General features: G+C 42.0%; 1 protein-coding gene across 3 annotated transcripts in view; it reads right to left on the minus strand.

Annotated features, from left to right (window-relative positions):
* Positions 1-7,261: 7,261 nt before the first annotated feature.
* The window catches only part of LOC147616103 (calcineurin B-like protein 1), a 64,013-nt gene continuing 48,748 nt past the window's right edge, over positions 7,262-22,526 (minus strand). For all 3 annotated transcript variants that reach the window (XM_086778745.1, XM_086778743.1, XM_086778742.1), the window contains 5 exons: positions 12,404-12,512; positions 12,241-12,293; positions 12,064-12,144; positions 7,955-8,067; positions 7,262-7,784 (listed from right to left, as the gene is read on the minus strand). In XM_086778745.1, the coding sequence (XP_086634871.1) occupies positions 7,721-7,784; positions 7,955-8,067; positions 12,064-12,144; positions 12,241-12,293; positions 12,404-12,512 (420 nt within the window). In that variant the 3' untranslated portion in view covers positions 7,262-7,720. The remainder of the gene's footprint in view (positions 7,785-7,954; positions 8,068-12,063; positions 12,145-12,240; positions 12,294-12,403; positions 12,513-22,526) is intronic.

The raw sequence follows: 22,526 nt of genomic DNA on the forward strand, positions 1-22,526 counted from the left end.
TTTAGCCTCATTTAAATTTGAGGGTGTCTTAGCTTCCTCCTTGACTATTTTTATTTCAAAATTGCAAATTTCAATGCATTTTAGTTTTATTTGAGTTTAAAAATTAGTAAGTTTTCCACCCAAATTCCAAAATTTTATTGTCATATGGTAAAGGACGTTTTTTTGCAAAGATTGTTGTAAAAGGCATGCTATATGCTCCTCCCGATTCTCATTTTGTTCTCATTTGCTTATTGTAATCAAAGGCTAGATAATTAAATTTTCATTTAAATTCAAAAAAGACACTATTGAAGTTTGTAGATCCATTGCTAGATTTTGGGGATTTTGATTGATTTTGCATGGCATGCATGAAGGACTCCTTCAAACTCTCTTCTTTACTCCTAGAAAAGTAAGACTCTCTCTCTCTCTCTCTCTCTCTCTCTCTCTCTCTCTTACTTTGGCCAAGATGTATGAGACAATGATGGAAACTAAGAGTAAAAGGAATAGGGCCATAGTGTTAAGGAGGCGAGAGCACACAGGCAACAAGCTCACCATTGTTTTGAGGATTATTATAAGGCTTTTGATTTAGTACTTTGGCCAAGGTGTATGTAGAAGCAAAGAGCCAAGGGAAAAGGGCCATAGGGTAGGTAGGGTTTATGTGAAACTATTCAACACTTATCATACCTTTATTTTCAAGACTATCATGAAGTAGATGAACATAAAAAAGAGCCATAGGGTAGGTAGGGTTTTTGTGAAACTAGTCAACACTTATCACACCTTTATTCTCAAAACTATCACGAAGTAGGTGAGAGCACACAAGCAACAAGTTTACTTGTTTCGAGGATTTTTGTTGAGGCTTTTGATTGAGCCGAGATCCTTTTGAAACACATGTAAGAGCTTCGTTCCACCATAGGAGATGATATGGAGCTAATGGTACTATATCAATGTGTGGCTAATGGTACTATATGATTGTGTGGCTAGATGGGTATGAGCACCAATACATATATCAGGTTACATCATTATCACTATTAGAATTATATAAGGATGTCCATTCTCTCCACTCTATTCTAACTATATGTTGATGAGATTTCAAAGTTCATTGACACATTGGGAGGATCATGAGGATCATGAGTCTCTAAAAGGGAAGAGGCCCAAAGCTTTGCGAGTGGAAGGCCTCAAACTTTTCACGTAATAAGGCTTTAGTGAAAAGATCTGCCACATTGTTATGTGTATTGCAATAGATTAGACTAATCTCTTCTACATAGAGCCTCTCTCTAACATAGTGGTAATGCAATTCAATGTGCTTGGTCCTAGCATGAAAGATAAGGTTCTTTGCAATTGCCATTGTACTCTGATTGTCAATGAGAATAGGAGTAGGGGTGTCTAGAGGGACACAAAGATCCTCCATCAATCTTCTCAACCATACACATTCAACTATCACAGTACTGCTCTGTATTCAGCTTCATAGGACGATGTTGCAACAGTTGGTTTTTTCTTGCTTAGCCAAGATATGCACGAATTACAAGAAAGAAGTAGTTCCTAGATGTGTGTATCATAATCGCCTACCCAATTAGAATCACTGAAGGTCAGCAATTCTAAATCACTGAAGGCTTGCAGTTCTAAATCACCGCCCTTGGCATAAAACAATCTAAGATCTTGAGTGCCTTGCAAGTATCGAAAGATACGCTTAACTGTCTACCAATGCTTAGTGCATGGGCAATGTATGAACTTTGAAAGTTGTAACACACCAAACTGGATGTCTAGCCGTGAGTTGTACAAGTAGATTAGGCATCCAATAGCTTGATCATAATCGGTTAGGTCAAATGGTTAACCGCCATATCTTGCAGACTAAGCTTTACACCATGTTCCATTAGTGTAGAGATTGGTTTACAACTTTTCATATTGAACCTCTTGAGCAGTGCCTTGATGTACTTTGATTGCTTATTAATGATTATACCATCTTCTTGCTATATAAACTACATACATAAGTAGTAGTGCAAAAGACCAAGATCTGACATCTCAAAATTTAAGGCAAGATCAACCTTGAAAGCTCTAATCAAATCCTCATTGGTACTGTCACTAGCATGTCATCTACATAGAGAATGATAACAAGCAAATCTTGCTTGTCCTTTTTTACATATAAAGTTCTTTCTATTTGTAGGACTATTTTGAAATCCATGTCCAGCTAAGCAGACATGAATCTTCTGGTGCAAAGCTCTAGAAGCTTGTTTTAAACCATATGCATACTATGTGTTCTCGACCAGGTTAGGCAAAACTAGCTGGTTGACTTACATAAACTTCTTCTTGGAAGTCACCATTCATCAAGAACGTTGTTTTGATGTCCAATTGGTGCACTTTACATCCATGATGGGCTGCCAATTGGTTGGGCAAAACCAGTTGCTTTTGACTCACATAAACTTCTTCTTGGAAGTCACCATTCATCAAGAATGTTGTTTTAATGTCTAATTGTTGAATTTTCCATCCATGATGGGCTACCAAAGCAATAACAAATCGAATAGTGGTCATACGAGAAGTGGGAGTAAATGTTTCATCATAATCAATTCCTTTCTATTGGGCATAACCTTTTGCAAACAAGTTTAGCCTTAAATATATCCAACGGATCCATCTACCTTTTAAAACCCACTTAGTACCAATAGCTTTCTTGCCATGGTAGATCCAAGTACCATTTTTTTGAATGGCATGAATTTCATCCTGCAGGCTTTTACCCAATTTAGATTTTCTTGAGCCTCTTCAAGGGACTCAAGTTCATCTACATCATCATGTAGAGAACTAAGAAATGTAAACTCAGTAATTTCTATTGAAGAAGTGGTTCTAGCATTGGATCAGTTCTACTCTGCTAAGGAGCAGACAATTCGTTATCATACAAATTGTTTCTAACCCATTGAGGCATAAGCCTAAATTCATTGATTGCTAATCTTTGAGCATTTATTGCATCTTCCAACAACTGATTTAAAGTTGGTGCTTGAACATTCTCCCCTTGCAACAAACAAGGATGAGTAGAAAAATTCTGTTGTTGAGAATTAACATATACTAACGTAGGTAATAACCCATCAAATATATCCAGAGAATTGGCATAGACATGCTTATTGATTTCCATGATAGAATAGACAGGATCCTCTACAAAAACATCCCTACTAACAATAATCTTCTTTGTGAGAGGATTGTAGAGATGATAACCTTTACTTTCAGCGCTATAACCAATAAAAATACATTATTCCACTACTTTGTGAGAGAATTGTAGAGATGATAACCTTTGCTTTCAAGGCTATAACCAATAAAAATACGTTATTCCACTACTTTGTTATCAAGCTTAGTTCTCCTTTGTGAGAGGATTGTAGAGATGATAACCTTTGCTTTCAGCACTATAACCAATAAAAATGCATTCCACAAGCTTAGTTCTACTTTATGCTGGCATATGTGCATATGCCAAATAACCAAAAACACACGTGTTCAACCCTAGGTTTTTTATTGAACCAAGTTCTATAAGGAGAAATGGTCTTCAAAGCTTTAATTGGGCACGTGTTCAACACATAGATAGCACAAAGAACTACTTCCATCCAAAACTTGTGTGGAAGTTACCAACCTTTAACCATGAATCTAACCATCTCCATGAGAGTTCTGTTTCTCTTCTCATGTAATACCATTTTGTTGTGGTGTATAAGGAGTTGTACACTAACGCTTAATGTTTTTTTGTGCCAAAAAATCTTTGAATGCATTAGACATATATTCCCCCTCTCTATCTAAATGGAGAGTTTGAACTTTTAAGCCAATTTCCTTTTCAACCATAGCAACAAGGTGTTGAAAAGTAAGACTAGTCGTACTTGCTGTAGTCATCAATGAATTTAATAAAGTATAAGTTTCCTCCCATAGAAGTACTCCTCATTGGACCACACACATCACTGTGTATAATTGATCTCTATCTATTGCATTCTTTGGGAAAGGTTGGCGAGAAATTTTCCCTTCACAAACATATCTTAGTGATGAATCAAGTTGAGGAAGATCCTCTAACATCCCATGTTTCTAAAAAAGTATTAAGCCACCAATAGAAGTGTGGCCAAGCCTAGCATGCCACGACAAAGCACCTTTCCTCATTGCATTAGAAGTGTCTGCCAGACAAGCCACATCACACTTGTAATACATGTCCAATTTATATAAACCACTTGTGGTTAAAGATACAATAAGTACAATTTGTTTGTCTTGTTCATATCATGGGGACAATGCATTTATCATGTGCAAATTCAACATTAAGACTCCCCCCTTGCTAGGGTAGAAGACACAAAAAGCACATTCTTTTGAATTCTTGCAATAAAAAGTACATTATGAAGGCAAAGATCCTCACCACTAGTGGTGAGAACTATCTCACCAATACCTTTAATTGGGTGAGAGGTATTGTTGCCACATGTAACAGTGTGACCACCTTACACAGTCTCCATATATTTGACCAAACGTTTATGTACTTGGAAAAACCACCTATCAAGAAACCAACTATTAGAGACAATTGCTATGAGACATGTATCATGTTCAAGATTATAATGGCAAATAGGCATTAGTGAGAAGTCTTCATAGACAACGACATTAGCAAAGTCCTCTTTCTTTAATCTCAGATTGTCAGAGATAGAACTATTGAAATCTTTGTTGGATTCCTTTTCCTTCTTTTTCTTATTTTGAAGCAATTTTTAATTACATGGTCAGGCTTTTTGCAATACCAACAAGTCCCCTTCATTGGCTTTTCAGAATTACTCTATTACCCTTGGCCTCAAAAGTTTTTTTTGAATTGGTCTTCTTTTGAAATGTCTTTCTCTTATTCTTGGCTGCTAGAGCCCAATCACTGCTAGAACTCTTAAAGGTGTTCTTTCTAGACTGTTCCTCCTGCAATAATAAGCTAACAAGCTCCTGATAGGTAAGAGTGCTGCATTAACTCTCAAGGAAAGCTAGAGAAGTATTGAAACCTTGATAAGATTCATGCAAGGTCATGTCAACCATATCCTTGTTGTCAGGAATAATCTCAAAAGTTACTCTTAAGTCCTACAACTTGGTTAAGTCTTCATTCATGGACCCCTTCTCCTGCATTTTCTTATTATTAAGTTGTTTTTGTGAAAAGCAATGTATGCATCATTTTTAGCTTGATACATAGTTTTTAGAGTGTTCCAAGTAAGCATAGATGTTTTATAAGAGCAAATGTGTGGAATAATAGACTTTTAACTGATAAGGCAATCAGTGCCAAAGCTTGAGCATCATGCCGTAAAGTTGTATTACTTTTCATTATCCAGAATAAAGCTATGCCACAAGGCGTTAACATAAGAACCTCATAGTATCTCTCTCCCCCCTCTTTCTCTAGATGTAAGACCCCAAAGCTTCTATTACAATCAAGCTATCAAGATCAAGAGTGCCAGTCTATCACCTAGAACCCTCTTCCACCTCCTAACCATGCCATTTTTCGGATCTCCATGGTTTCATACTGGGTTGTGTTGGGTATAGCGATTTTGGGACAGCTACCTAGCAGCTTGTCGTTTACAGATAATCTTCCTACTATGTGTAGATTATATACTTAAGCATGAAGTATATGTTACTTAAAGTGTAAAGTAAGATTGATAATTGGTTTAACATTAATATTAATATTGACATGGGAATCTCTTATAAACAAAACCCTTGACAATAACATACTATAGTTCCTTGATACTCAACTCCTACCATATTCTTTAAAACCAAACCTATTAGACAAGCACCTCAAAAACATTGCAACACTTGGATTTACTTTGAAGTTCTTTTCCTCATTGTCATTATGCTAAACTTTCTTGCATGCTTTTGAGGCAATTATTTAGGTTCAACTACCAATTAGAGAAAATTTCTGGTTTGGAACTTTAAAAACCATTAAACTCGAAACTACCATTTATATTTTGCATGAAATGTCAACTCTATGGATAAGCTTTGCATCTTATCTCTAGTACTAATATTTATGATTGTTTTGACAAGGGATGCATGTGTTTTTTTTTGTTTATAATGCCCACTTACCTTTAAGATTAGGGTAATAAGTGGCATAAATTGCTTGTGGATAGTGGGAAAATAGTTTAGAAGGTGGTCTATGATACTATCCACAAAAAATTGAGTGCCTGATTTCTTCTAATTTTGTAGAGTGATGAGTCTTTGGCAAGAGGATGATGGCTATTACTTTGGCACTATTTATTTGTCTCGTGTCTGGGCCTTGTTTGTTAGGTTGCCTTGGTAAAACACACACACACTCTTTTGTGGGTCACATATAGTGAGAGAGAACAAACCTCCCTGAGTCAAGACCATGTATTATTCCGTGTTCTTGTTTAAAAGGAACCACACGTTGGTGTGATCTCTTGTAAGGTGCACAACTTACACATGCACATAAATGAGGGAATGGTATTGGGTTAGTGCCTTGCAGTCATCAAGGAGACACGACCACATATGCAAACAACTCCTCATATCGAGTAAAAGGAGTTGGTAAAATTGTCCGTCACACCCACCATCGGTACAAAAGCATAGATGATGAAGCATGAAAAGAAACTACCAAACAATAATAGGTGAGACATAGTTTGAGGAGGAGAGATCATCCTCAGTAAAGGCTTTTCTCTATAACGCCTTCATTCCATTCATTCCAAACACCCACTGATTCACTTAACAAATTAAGGCATCTCGCTATCTCCTTCTATATGTTAAGTGGATTTTAATGTTTTGGCATCTCCATGTGCTCTTTCTAAGAAGAAGCTCCAATGTTTAGTGTAGATTTTTTTTTAATCATAACAAAGAACCATCTAGGGCATGGTGACCATGACACTCACGTAGGCTAGGGTGGCTGATAGCAAATGACAAAAGTCACAAGTGAAAAATGAGATTGATTCACACGTAATTAAGAAACAGATTAACAAGATAATAAACTCGAAATCATAATGACCTATTCAAGAATCCTAACACATCAATGAAATCAAGATACATCAGTTTATAGTTTCTCTAGATCCATTAATCACTCCATGATTCACTCCAGCTCTCCTGATTTCTTTACCCTTGATTCTTTCAATCATCTCCATGAATCTCTTATGACCCATGTGGCCTAATGACATTACACAACTTGCATCGATGCTTACATCATTTGGAATCTACCTTGCAAACCATAAACCTTTGAATAATCAACCTTTAATTAACACACCAATGTAGCATTTCAAGCTAGAGCCAAATCGTGACACTCTCCCTCACTGTCAAACTAGAGGAGGTTCTAGAAAACCACAACAGTATGCTCTCCTTTGTCAACAACCCATTTATCATCATAAGAAAGACTGTAGATATTCCTAAAGATGCCTGAGTTTCAAGTACATGGGAGAATCTTGCTATTCCCCCAAGGTTTCCATAGTCATTAACCTATCTGTATTTAAAACATCTTACGTTCCTACCCTCCCCTTTAAAAAAAAGCTCTCAAACAAAATGGTGAAGCCCATACACATAAATGTTGAAGCTGTATGAGAAATTTTGCATACAACATGGGAATGCCGACTCTTGCATGGTGGAAAGCCACAATAATTTGTGGCAAGAAAACCATCAATGCCACTATTGTAGCACAGACCAGATTATTATGCAGATAGGAAGGGGGCATCTTACATGTTGACAAATTGAGTCAAAAAACCCAAGGGAGTGGGCAGGTAGCCGAGGGAAATCTGGCACCCTTGTGCAGGTAGCCAAGAGAAATTTGGCACCCTTACGCATCCTAGGCAGATAAATCATCGACTTCGGAATGGAAAATGAAGCTTGGGAAAGTAGTTGTAATATCCCTGCAACAAAAGGAACAAGATTTAAGGCAAACCATTTGGTCTCATCCAAACACTTTGCTCCCCTCCATTACCACAACATCCAATGAAACAAGCACTACGCCTATCTGGGGAGCTAGACCATGAGCTTGAATCAAAGGTACATGCAAAGAAAAAGGATGGTGCGGCTGTACTTGAGATAGGGTAATGTCATCATCTTTATGAGAGCAGGATTGCGACATACAAAATTTCTCCATTCATCTCTATCGATCTTGCCATCTCTGTTAATATCCGCATCTGCAAAGGTCTAAAAAGAGAAATTGTACAACAACATAGGCTTGATTTAGGGGGTTATCAGTCTCTCTCTCTCTCTCTCTCTTCCGTAAGAGTTATTACATTATTCAAGTTAATATACAGTCGACCACCTGGTTTCATGTGACTTCCCGGATGGCCACTCTGAAATTACAGCAATATATCCTCCCTCAGTTTATGAAGCATGATGAGCAGAAATCTGATCCTTTTCAAACAATCCAGCTGACTCAGTTGAGGATAGCTGCCATAAGAGCAGTCCTCTCATCCTAGCTATGCGAGCAAAAAAACCCATCGCCCCATCGAAAACAAAAGCATTTCTAGTCAGCCATATATGCCGGAGTCCAATCGATCGAAAAAAGTGGAATAAAAGACCCATCTCCGGTTGAGTAATCCCAAGAGTTGTTCTTCCAAAAACCCAACCCCGAATTTGTGATCTCGTATTAGTAATAGCTGTCCATACTCGGCCAATGTAATCCCATTCTTTCCTGGCCAAAGGGCACGAGATAAACAAGTGGAAAGTTGTCTCCTCACAAGTGGTGCAAAAGAAACAATTACACCTAGCAATCTTCCTCTCACGCAGTTGATCCCCAATCAGCAAACCGCCCACCAGAACTCGCCATATAAATACCTTTCCTTGAAATGGCAGCTTAGACCTCCACCCAGTCATCAAAGTTTCTTTCCACCATTTGGTATGTCTACACAATTTCCACATCTTATTGGCTTTTTCTGTAACCCATCTCTTATCCTGTACCATCTTATGATATACTTCATTAGCAGTGCGGTCAACCAAATCATTGGGTTTTTGGAACGCCCAATCCATCCACGGTGACTGTGCATCCAAGGAAGGCATAACAGTGTAACACCCATTTGTCCAATCCTTTATTCCAGCTTATTCCAGAGCAGTCTATATCCACGGGGAATACGGAAGTATTGACGTGCCTTTCGAAAAGAGATTAACCTCCCTAGATGAGGGAGGATGATGTTTTTCACCCGTGTCATCCCTAGTCTGGACATCCTATTGAAATGCCGCCGATAATTATCTTTCCCTGGCCACTCCAAGAGCCTAGATTGAACCAAGATCTCTTCCTGAAACGAATTCACTCTTTCTCGAGCAACAGGCGGTTTCCATTTCGTTTGTGCGAGCACCTCTTGCCAAGAGGCCATCTGAGGCTGCCACTCTAACCTTTTGAGATCCATTAACTATATCCCACCATGTATCCACGATTCGAGTGTTACCGTGCAAAATTCCGACATCCTCAATGAAACTCCTGGCCATCCTCACCCAAGGCTGGTCTATCAAAAACATTTCCTGTAGCAATGCAAAACGACGTGCAACCATATGCAACCGCACATCCAGTAACGCGGCGCCTCCAATACATTTAGGAGTAGTGATGTGGGCCCAAGACACCCATGTCTGACCTCTTTTATCCCTTTGTTTCTTCCATAGCATGAACTGGACGGCTGCATTATCTCTCTGAGAGCTTGCAAGCCCCACGGTAACAATGGAAAGAAATAAGAAACCATACTAATCATAATGTCCTGGGCCACCTTCAGTCTAACACGTAGAGGCCAACCCTGCGATTTCCATTCTCTCTCTCTCTCTCTCTCTCTCTCTCTCTCTCTCGGCCTCTACTAGACATTAATACAGCTCTCTTTCTTTCTTTCTTTCTCACCTTGCTGAGAGACCCATCACTGATTTCTTCACAGCACGAGCATCCACATCAGCCACCCATGCCAACACCATCGCATCGACATTCGCTCATACCAGCCATACACCGAGGGCATATTCACATCCCAGAGGAGTCCTAAGTTGGGAGGCCTACTCCATCCTATGTGCCAAGTGCCCCCAACCCAGAGCACTGAACACAGAGAGATAGATCGATAAGATTCTCCAACCACATGACATGCCCTCACCGTAGCCACATCTGCCATCAGGAAGGCTTATAGAGTCATGTATCAGTTTTCAGTTTTCACATCCTTTTCATGGCACTGTATACCCATGGTATCATTGTACTATTCATTGTCTCATCGCCCCTTTCGGTCTTGACCTTAATAGATCTCTCTCTCTCTCTCTCTCTCTCTCTCTCTCTCCACGAGCTGCTCTGGACCTACCTCACTACCTCCGACTGAGCCTCTACACTCCAGCGTGCCGACGCCCTCGGCCCCCCCGTCGGCCACGATCACCTCATCAGCTCTAGATCCAGGACATGCTCCACCGCCATTGAGCTACCTTTCCATGTGACATAGCTGAGGGAGACCTCTCGACCATACTCATTAGCCCCATGCTTGATATTTTGGAGAGTGGTATACCATCTACTCGGAGCTGATGTTGCTCTCATGTTTCTATGTTCTTAGTATTCCATGATGAGTTTCCATGGACAGTTTTGAATCACCCCAGTGAGATAGCTATGTTTATGTTTTCTTTCTGTTTTATTTTCCATTCCATGATGAGATATGCCATGGACATTATTGTATCACTTTGGTCTCATAGGCCCATTGGGTCTTTAGTGGACGCTTAATATTTCTTTCTTTCTTTCTTTCTCTCGTACTATTCATGGTCTCATCGGCCCTTCAGGTCTTTTGTAGACGTTAATAGATCTCCCTCCCTCTCTCTCGCTTCTCGCCTCTCGCCTCTCGCCTACCCTCCTGGCCCTCGCCTCTCGCCTACCCTCCTCGTCACTCTCTCTCTCTCTCTCTCTCTCTCTCCCCCTCTCGCTTCTCGCCTCACCTCCTCGCTCCTCGCCTCTCGCCCACCCTCCTCGCCCTTGCCTCTCGCCTCTGCTCATTCACGCCAGGCCTGGTGCAGGGCACCGCTAGGCCATGGCGGTTACCTCAAATAGGCGGCCCGCCTTGTCATAGCTGATGATACAGATGCAAGATGCAGGCGGTACAGACGACCTAGCCCTACCAGCGATCCACGATGCCAAAGAAGTCGTACGCTCGTGCCCTGGCAACACCGACCAAAACCCTAACCAGTCAAAGCTCGAGCTCATGGGAGGTGTTCCTCCTAACAAAAATCGATAAGCTGCAAGAGGAGAATGGCAAGCTGAAGGATCAGCTCACTGAAATTGAAACCCCGGCTGGCCTCCCTTGAGGGCAAGCCCGACCCAGTTCAGGCAGTTCAGGAGCAGATTCATGCAGCCAAAGCAGAGTTCATTGAAGCTACAGAAGGTATGGAGCAGCATCTTACCGCAGAAATCATGTCAACCATCAAGGAAGAAGAACTCCGAGAAAGCATTGCTGAGCATCTCCGAGTAGGTGGACTCCCGGAGGGTTGGGACGAGCAAGAAGTCAGAGAGCAAACGGAAATTGATGAAGATGAATGCATCTCAGACACGGAGATTATGAGGAGGCGACTCAGTAAGGCCCTCCCCCTCATTGATATAGGCAACCCATGGACCATGTCACCATTGTCAAGAAAGGGAAGCATGCCATTGCGAAATATAACAATAAACAGGACAAGATCCAAGTTCTCTGACAGTCCAAATCATTACAGGGCACCAGGCTCTGGTTAGCTGATGAACTCACTCCCCTACAGCTTAAAAACAAAAGTGCAGAACTCACCAAAGTCCAAGCAGCCCGCCAAGCTGGAAAGTGGGCAGTCTACCATGACGGAAGGGCAGTAATCGAGGACTTCCGTAAGCCTAAACCCAATTGACTAGCATTCTAATGTGCCATCGGCATTTTTTGTATCACAGATAGTTGTTTATCATCCTAGGGTTTTCATTAATCTTTTGCTTGTGCCTAGGTGCACCCTGAAGTGGATTGTAATGACTGTGAGGTACCGGTTTTTGGTCCCATATGCCTTCAAGGCATTCCGTGGACGTTAATATGACTTTCTTTCTCTCTCTCTCTCTCTCTCTCTCTCTCTCTCTCTCTCTCTCTCTCTCTCTCTCTCTCTCCAGCAAAGGCATGCTAGTTATAGAGAATCCTGTTTGTAATAGAGAATCCTGTTTGTACAAGGTCTTACTTAGACACCAATCAAGGATACCTTATCTAGAATGTTGTCAATCACTTCATCCGCCAGCTTCATATCGGACTCCGCCAATAGTGCAACCAACATAAGCTTCACCTGTCACCACACAAATCATTATTACCCAGACATCCTCTGGCACACAAGAAGAGAAAACGAGTAAGGAATAGGTTACGCTTTCATGCCAACGATCACCTCTTCCCTTCCAATGTGCCCAGTGTGTCTCAAGTCATAAAGCTTAAATGCAACTGCTTCCAGCACAACAAAAACTTTCATTAAAAATCACGGGAATACATCATTGATGAGAAAATACTATCAACTATCAACTTGAATATGTGAGATGCCACAGAGACCTTACAATCGATTTTTTCCTCTTCAGAAGCATTCGGATGGAAAACACTCAGGCCCCTGACGAATTCCCCAAATTCTAGCACACCATCTCTTTTAACATCAAACACATCGAATACCTGGCCATCCAGAACAAATCTGATTACCGAAAACCCAAAACGATTGAGCAACTCCTAAAATCCTTGACAACCAACTACTTACAAAAGTATATCGACTTTGTTCTTTCATTCAAGGTGACCATCTCAAAAGAGGTACAGCTTGACCCTTCTGTTATTATAGTAATGGAGAAACCCTCAACCCAACAACTCTCTGAGCCAGCCTTGCCAAAGTCATCGAGATTTTGTAGGACAATTTTCATGTCAAGCATCGTAAAAGAACCCTAAGTAAGGAGATTTAAGCTTGGATAATGTTCATGTCAAGCATCATAAAAGAACCAAACATAGCGAGGCTGAAGCATGCAGTCCTTCGCATTTCGGTTGTGTAAAGATGCAGATTCTCTGTATGTGCGAGGTGTGCATGCTCTGTACTCCACACTAGGGGCTAAAGATGCCCCCCGCCCCCCCTTCTTCTCGTTTTGTAGTTTCTTTATTCCAGAGGGGAAATTCCTCTACAAAGCTCTATGGGCACTCCATGAGCCTGTCATCCAGTGTCCCAGATTTCCGGATAAACAATGTGAAAACAACTTGTGCACAACAGCTCAATGACGATGCCACGTTCCACAAAGCTCTCGTGAACGATATCGTGACCCCAACTCACGAGCAACTACACGAGACCCCGGGTGCAACTCCCTGCTAACCCTACTCAGGATCCAAGAGCATGCCATTACCTTTTCTTCAACTACCACGTGCAGTGCCTCCTAAACCCAGCCAACATACTATTAGCCACTCACATTTCTGGGATTTCCGTCATCCATGAAACCCACAAACATCTAATTAACCATGCTATGTCATGTCCAAAAACAAGTCACATCCCACAAAGCATGCATAACACAACATAAATCATGTAAAGGGAGCATCATAGAAATATCATACCTTGTAGAGCTTTATATATTCTTTCCATGCTGGATGCACTTGGGAATTCTCTTGGGAATTCTCTTGTTCCAACTCAGGAACAAGCCTCTCTTGTCCCTACTTAGGAACAGGCCTCTCCTGCTCCAACTTAGGCATAGGAGTTTACACAACTGAAGATAAATGTGGGAGTTATGTCACTGCCTTGTGACATCTCCTGAGAGTTATGGCACATCCTCGTGACACACGGTCTCCTCACCATCTATGTTGTGAACTCAATCAAGGACCGGATTCCTTTTGAATACATGTGTACATCAAGCTGATCCCTAGTGCATGTGGCAGCAACATGGTAAGAGTCATGCGAGCATACACTAGGTGGTGACAATGAAATTTCTATCTCACAAGGTGAGAACGGACCTTGAGAGGAGCTTCTCTTCGTCATTTGCAGGCATGATGCCTTGCACCTCAAACTTCGTCGAGCCCCTCGACACCTCTAATTCTCCAGCATCCCTCCCCTAACCTTGTCAAACTTATAATTTCTACTTTGATGAGTGGGCTTCTAACCGAGGAGGGATTATATGCATTCTAGCACAACGCCAGGAGCCTGTAGACAACAACAGTGCATCATGCACAGGTGTAAGACTACTAGTGTTATGATTGCTTTAACAGAGATAGAGCAAAAGACGAAAACACAAACACACTAATAATCCCAACGCTAATCATTCTATTATGTAGGATAAATGGAAATACAACTGAATGTTCAGAGTATAAAAGGTGATCAATCCTCTGCTGATCTCAGCCCAAGTTGCTACCAATCCCACATCTTCAAGCGAATGCTGGCAATCCTTGTATTATGTACAATGAATTAAATGTTCAAAGTACAAAAGGTGATCAATCCCCTGCTCATCACAGTCCAAGCTGCTGCCGAGCCCAGATCATCTCCTTGCTCTCCAAATGCATGAGTGCAAGTGCGCTAAGGAGCTCCCTCAGATGCAGAATATTTGATGATTGAAGTGGAGAATGGGGTGCCTAGTTATAGACAAATTATGTCTGGTCGGCCGGCCTGTTACAAAACCTACAGAAGTGCCATAAATCTCATTAAACGTATTCACATTGGGCTAAAAAAGTGCCCAACCCTTGGCACCTTGTAGTCTGACCCTTTGGGCTCCCCATGCTACTTCCCACTCAGCCTTGGCTATATCCGACTTGTACTTGAATATGGGTCACATTCCTCTCCTCCCCCCCCCCCCCCCCCCAAAAAAAAAAAAAAAAAAAACAGGTGTCCTCAGCTGTACAATGTCCAAAGAGTGTGACGCACAAAAAGCTAATCCAATCGCCCCCAAGGAACTGGCTGGAAAAAAAAAAAGCAGGGCCTGTCCTAGTCTGGTCAGCACTAACAAGCACAAACAAAACCCTTGATAATGCCACTCACCAATCTCCTCCTGGAGTCGTACTAGCCACTCCTGAGCATTCTCTTGTATAAGCTCTAGCCTTTTGGTGGTGCACACCTTTAACAAGCTCCCTTCCAAGAGTCACAGAAACTCCATCCACCAGTGCTGCATCTGCTCACATGGATCACCAAACCCTTTTAAACCAGATCAAACGCACTCATGTATGCACATGTACGGCCTTGCCTTTGTGTGATCAGACCAGATCCAATGCACTCATGTATGCACATGTACCGCATTGCCCTTTTATGTTCAGACAAACATTCACCATCTTGAATGCTCGGTCTTCCCTACCAACACCTTTCTATGTGAAACAGACTCCAAGAAATACATCTTGTGATACACCGAAGCTAAAAATTCTAGCGAGTATCTAATCTCACGTGGTGAAGACATCCATTTACATGCCCTCCTGAGATGAAGACACATTCACTAACATGTCCTCTCATAATGGCACAAAAACTGGAAAAACTACCACTAATCCTGGAGTTACTTCACTCAACTTCTTTAATGTCTATGAAAAGTGGTCCTCATATGCCTCGCTAGAAACTTCAACAACCCCTACAAAATCTGGCGCATGGTTCTCTGCATTACTTTGACGGTCTCTTGAGATCCAGAACAAGGTCTACTATGGAGCACACTTAGGCCTTTGGGGAATCCTGGACCATGATATGCGATGAACCCGAGGAAGGAAAAGAACCAGAAACAGACCCTCGTAAGGGCTATGGGACGGGTACTTAGCCCATCTTCAAGAAAACAATTTCACGCATAAAACCTTGAGAAAATCTGAAAATAAACAAAACAGAGAGAGTAGAAAGAAAATACACCACACTAGGAGTCGCAATAGCCTTGGGCCGAACCCCCCCCCCCCTCCCACTTTTCGAGTTATATTAGATAAAACTCCTTGGAGGAGTCTTGAGTACATGTTCTTAGAGCTAGAGAGCTCTCTTGTCTTTTTACATGTCTCAAAAATGAGAGAATAGCTGAATTTATAGTTCTTGCCCAAAAGCACTTGAGAAAAGCGCTTTAAAACTAACTTATAGTCCAAAAAGCATCTTTTTGATAATAAAAGCTCTTCTCTTTTTAGTTTTCAAAAAGTTTTTAATCTTTTAATTTCCAAAAGCTAGTCGCATCATTCCAAGCCTATAAGGTGCCCTTGCGATGCTTTCATGCCACGTGTCAGTACCACATCACTATCGCCGCCACACTACCTCTTTTTTTATTAAAAAATAATATTTTTTAAACTCTTTTTTTTGGGAGGGAACGTGCGTTGTGTTTTTCATATCAGCAACCTGTATTTTGATGCTTCGGTGACATCCCCCCCTTATTAAGCAGGAGTTTCCCACCATGATTCTCTTCCTGTCAAGATCAACACGCACCCACACAAACACGTGCACACATGCTCATCCTTGGGTTTAGCCGGGCATCCCCAACCCTTGGCACACATACACAAATATGTTCACAAGCATAAATCAAAAAAACAAATGAATGCACAAACAATTCCTTGGTTTTGATACCAATTTCTTGGTTTTTACACCAGTTCCTACTGTAGTCCAACTACCCATGTCAGTGTCTGACTATGGTAGATTAACAGTATTCATATCCATGTACTCAATTCTGATTTCCTTCACTGATAAACAATGCCTCCATGAGACGGCTAGTCCCATGACTCTTGCATGAAAGATTTAGTGTTGTTCAATCCAAAAGTTACTCATTTTGAAATAACTTGAACAACAATCCTCGAGTTCTAGAATACTCAATTCCCTGCAGTGGAATATAAACCTTGAGCATTCTCCTTTGTTCTTGGTTCATTGGATGTCAAAATACAAAGGCCGGTGACATCCCCTCGGCTTCTAATTAATTGTCGTCAATTGAAAAGTTTCCTGATATGCCTGTAAAACCTGTGGATACTCCACAAAGAAGTTTACTAGAATGAAATGAGTTTGCTTATTGAACCTGTCCACAATGGTCCAAATACCATCATTCCCAAACTTTGATTTCCGCAAATCAAGTCCACTATACTTTCCCATGGTCTCTCGAACACGGGTAGAGGCATAAGCAGTCCTGGAATCTTTTGATGGTTATACTTAACCTTTGACAAGTCAAAACACTCGGATACATACTTGTCAATATTCTTTCTCATGCTAGGCCAATAGAAGTACCGTTCCAATGCCTGCATAGTAGAAGAAATACATCTATGCCTTGCATAAGGTGGTGCATGTGACTCTTCAATCACTTTTTGTCTCAAATCCTTGGTTACGCATAACCGTGTTTCCATCATCAAACATCCTTCTTTCAAGGAATAGTGATTAAGTGTCTGTACATCCTCTAGCTTTTGCATAATCCCACCAAAGTCTTCATCATGCACATAGTGATCTCTCATGGAATCCAACTCTCTATGATAGGCAATGGTCACTAAATGTACTTTTGGTCTCCTAGATAGAGCATTTGCAACCACGTTCTTCTTTCTAGATGTATGAATAATCTAGAAATAAAACATGAACAAAAAGTTCGTCCACCTCATATGCTTCTCGGAAAGCTTAGTCTGGGTCAGAAAATATCTCAAACATTTATGATCCGTCTTCACCATGAAATTAGCCCCAAGCAAATAATGCCTCTATGAAGTAAGAGCATGAATCACGGCTAGAAGTTCTCTCATAAACCTGCAAGTGTTTCTCGGCATGTTGCAATCTTCGGCTCTCAAAGGCAACCACATGCCCTTCTTGTTGCGAAACTGCCCCTATACAATCCCCACTTGCAACACATTCCACCACAAAAGGTTTCACTAGGTCTAGAATGACCAGTACCCATCTAGTAGTAAGCTTCTCTTTCAATAAGTTGAAGGCATGTCTCTAACGCTCACCACATCTCAATACTACTTTCTTGGTTAGATCATGCAATGGTGGCAAAGTTTCTAATGAACCTCCTATAATAGGAGCATAACCCCAAGACACTGTGCACCTCATGTATGGGTTTCAATTCTGGCCAATTCTTGATGGCCTCAAGCTTTGTTGAATCCAACCACACTCCTTCCTTAGACACTATATGTCCAAAATAATGCATTTCTAATAAGAAAAGCTCACTCTTCTTTCCATTGATGAATAACTTGTGCTCCTGCAACTCTTGAAATACCTCAGCTAAATGCTTTCTGTGTTCCTCTTCGGTCTTGGAGAACACAATGATGTCATCAAAGAAAGTGCCTGCATACTTCCGATGTGGTCTAAAGATCCAATCCGGTTGAAGGCAGCCAGAGCATTTGTGAGTCCAAAAAGCATCTTTTTAATAATAAAAGCTCTTCTCTTTTTAGTTTTTAAAAAGGTTTTAATCTTTACGATAGCTAATCGACCTATACCTCTAAGCATATATAAGCATTCAGTCATTATTCAATCATTTCATAAAGTTCATTCATCATTTAGTCGAACTCTAGCATCAATTGTAATTATGTAGAAGGACCAAGGGTCAACCCGTTGGGGCAGACCAAGGCCCACACATGTACAAGCATAAAGCAACCTTTTTGTACCATATAAAAATACAAGAAAACCTTGACACCAATCTCTCTCTCCTCTGTCTCAATCATCCAAGATCCCCCCATAGTTACCAATTTTTCACTGTCCATAGGCGCTTATTTATCCACCCATAGATGATGCCATCGAGGAAGCACCAAGGGGGGTTTTGAACCCAGGACCTCTTGGTCCTAGGCAAACACCTTCACCACTTGAGCTATCACCTCATTGGCTTTAGCATCTTGTTCTTAATCAAGCTTAGGGATGTGGATCAGTACAGCAAGGCTTCCGCACATGCAACATTCGTATTAGAGCATTCAGGCTCAGCCCACTAAGCATTGTCCCAAGGAAGGTGCATAGCTTCGAGCACAAATGCAACAAGGTAGTAAAAGGAGTGGTCTGCAAAACAAGCGAAGCTAGAGGAAGCATTCTTTAAGGGTATGTATGCAAAACCAGTACATCATTAAGCTCTCAGATCAGTCCAAAGGCCTAGTAAACACGCATGATCAGTTCCTGGTAGGTGACTCAACATTGTTTAAGGGTAAGGGAAAGCAAGCATGGGACAACAGCGAACACATGCTCAATTCTTCAGCAAGACTTGGAAGTGGAGAAGATCAAGAGTGAAGGTGTTCAAACAAAAACATCACTCAGTTAAGTAGAAGTCAAAATCAGTAGCAGTTTAAAGTTAGAAGTCCAAGGAGGAAGGATGACAAAGTGTCCACCCCGTCATTAAGTTCAGCAAAAGGGAATGTCATGTGCACGCCTGTGCCATGGCTTAATTTTTAGCATGAACATTCTTTATCCCTGGTTAGTCAGTAGTTAAGTAGCATCAGAAGCATCATCATCAGCATGATCTACAGCACAGGATTAACATCGTTACCATCATCATCAGCATCAGCATCAGCACCAGCAGTAACATCAGCATCTTAATCATCATCATCAGCACGAGAGCATGGGAACCCTGTTGGCAGCCAGCAGAGATGCTGTCGGCTGCCAGCAAGGGCTCCCACAACAGGCAGCCAAGCGACCAGAAGGAGTTTGCACCTTGAGTGGGCAGCATGGCATAAAGTGTAGTATTTTTAGGGATTTTTCCCCTCCATCATGTCCACAGCAGGCCGACAGGCCTTGATAGCTGGCCGACCTGTACCTCTCAGCATATATAAACATTCAGTCATTCCATCAAGTTCATTCATCAATTAGTCAATCTCTAGCATCAGTAGTAGTTATGTAGAAGGGCCAGGGGTCAACCCCTTGGGGCTGACCAAGGCCCACACATGTACAAACATAAAGCAACCTTTCTGTACCATATAAAAATAAAAGAAAACCCTGACGCCAATCTCTCTCTTCTTATCTCTCCTCTGCCTTAATCATGTTCATTTTAATATCTTGTTCTTAATCAGGCTTAGGGTTGTGGATCAGTACAGCAAGGGTTCCGCGCATGCAACAATGCAACTGAATGTTCAGAGTATAAAAGGTGATCAATCCTCTGCTAATCTCAGCCCAAGTTGCTACAAATCCCATATCTTCAAGCCAATGTTGGCAATCCTTGTATGATGTACAATGAATTAAATGTTCAAAATACAAAAGGTGATCAATCCAGTTTGGTAAGCACTAACGAGCACAAACAAAACCCTTGATAATGCCACTCACCAATCTCCTCCTGGAGTCGTACTAGCCACTCATGAGCATTCTCTTGTATAAACTCTAGCCCTTTAACAAACTCCCTTCCAGAAGTAACGAAAACTCCATCCCCCAGTGCTGCATCCGCTCACATGGATCACCAAACCCCTTTCGACCAGATCAAATGCACTCGTGTATGCACATGTACGGCCTTGCCTTGTGTGCTCAGACCAGATCCAATGCACTCATGTATGCACATGTACTGCATAGCCCTTGTATGCTCAGATCAACATTCACCATCTTGAATGCTCAGTCTACCCTACCAACACCTTCCTATACGAAAGAGACTCCAAGAAATACATCTTGTGATACACTGAAGCTAAAAATTCTAGCAAGTATCTAATCTTAAAGCATCCTCGCGTGGTGAAGACACATCCATTTACATGCCCTCCTGAGATGAAGACATGTTCACTCATAATGGCACAACAACTGGAAAAACCAACACTAATCCTAGAGGCAGTTCGCTCAACTCCTTTAATGTCTGTGAAGACTGTTACTCATACGCCTAGCTAGAAACTTCAACTTTACACAACCATAGCTCAAGGAGACTATTTTCTTGAAAATGGCCAACCCCTGCAAAAACTTTGCATAATCTGGCGCATGGCTCTCTGCATTACTTTGACGGTCTCTTTAGATCCAGAACAAGGTCTACTATGGAGCACACTTAGGCCTTTGGGCAATCCTGGACCTTGATATGCAATGAACCCGAGGAAGGAAAAGAGCCGAAACACTCAAACACGTATCTCTTCCACGATCATCCTCATGCCTTGAAGTAGCCTCCTCAAACTGCTCCTTTATTGTTTTTTCAAACAATTCTTTACAATGTGCTCACTGGAGTCCCACTTAAAACATTGATTAGCCAACCACTCAACGGTTTTTCCAATTTTTGTGCCATTATGAGAGGACATGTTAGTGAACGTGTCTTCATCTCAGGAGGGCATGTAAACAGATGTGTCTTCACCACGTGAGGATGCTTTAAGATTAGATACTCGCTAGAATTTTTAGCTTCCGTGTATCACAAGATGTATTTGGAGTCTCTTTCATATAGGAAGGTGTTGGTAGGGAAGACTGAGCATTCAAGATGGTGAATGTGGTCTGAGCATACAAGGGCAATGCGGTACATGTGCATACATGAGTGCATTGGACTTGGTCTGCGCACACAATTGAAAGGCCGTCGTGTGCATACACGAGTGCGCTTGATTTGGTCTAAAGGGGTTTGGTGATCCATGTGAGCAGACAAAGCACTGGGTGGATGGAGTTTTCTGGACTTCTGGAAGGGAGTTTGTCAAAGGTGTGCACCACCAAAAGGCTACAGTTTATACAAGAGAATGCTCAACTCGAAGAGGAGATTGGTGAGTAGTATTATCAAGGGTTTTGTTTGTGCTCGTTAGTGCTGCCATACTAGGACGGAATGTTAGGCTTTGAAGTGCTAGGTTTTCCTCCAGCCAGTTCCTTGGGGGAGATTGGATTACTTTTTTGTGCATCATGCTTTTTTGCACATTGTACAGCTAAGGATAGCTGTAGTTTTTTTTTTGGTGTGTGTGTGTGTGTGTGGGGGGGGGGGGGGGGGGGGGGGGGGGGAAGTGACCCATATGCAAGTACAAGGTGGATAGCTAAGGGAAGCAACATGGGCAGTCCCAAGGGTTGGACTACAAGGAGCGAAGGGTTGGGCACTTCTTTAGCCCAATGTGTTGCATGCGCGGAAGCCTTTGTTGTACTAATCCACAACCCTAAGCGTGATTAAGAACAAGATGCTAAAGAAACATGATTAAGATAAGAAGAGAGGCAGTTAGTTCTCAAAAGAAAAGTAACAGCGTAGCGCGATCTGCCCCCCCCCCCTTTATTTTTTCTTCTCTCGCCGCACACCCCCCCCCCCCCCCCCTTGTCGTTTCTTCTCTCCCCCCCTTTCCTCCTCCTGTGTCTCCCCCTTCCTTCTCGGTAGCCTCTCCTCCATTTCACCTCCTCTGTCATCTTCAGGCAGTCTTCTCAGTTCTAGGGGCTTTCCCCCATCGACAAGGCTCGGCTTTTTCTAGTCTTCACCCTCGAGAGGACTCCACGGCAGCCGCTCCGTCAACCCCGACCGTGACCGTCGTTACTTGCTTATCATTTACTGAAATGGACCTTCAGCTTCTCACTACGACTATTGCATCATTAGAGGCATCCACTTTGGTATGCAAGGTTGTCGGTAACCGTCCAGAGCGCGGACAACTCAAAGATCTTCTATAGGCGAGCCTCATCGGTGGACCTGCAAAGATCATAGACATTCATCCTCTGGGATGTGGCTACTATCAGGTGGAGTTCAACTCGCCAGCGGCATCAAATCCAATCATGCAGGTGAGCCCCATTGCATTGCATACGGCCCAGGCCTTCTTTGCATGGTGGCAGCACGGCTTCGACCCCGTGTCCGACCCTCTAGCTTGCATGTTGGGCTTCCCAGTGACAGTTTGCTCCTAGGCCTTAGGAAGGAATACCTTCGTCTTCCTCTTCTCCCAGTGATC

The sequence above is a fragment of the Cibotium barometz genome, chromosome 39 (assembly GCF_041138505.1).
Source record: "Cibotium barometz isolate CiBa-2024 chromosome 39, ASM4113850v1, whole genome shotgun sequence".
Taxonomy (NCBI): Eukaryota; Viridiplantae; Streptophyta; class Polypodiopsida; order Cyatheales; family Cibotiaceae; genus Cibotium; species Cibotium barometz.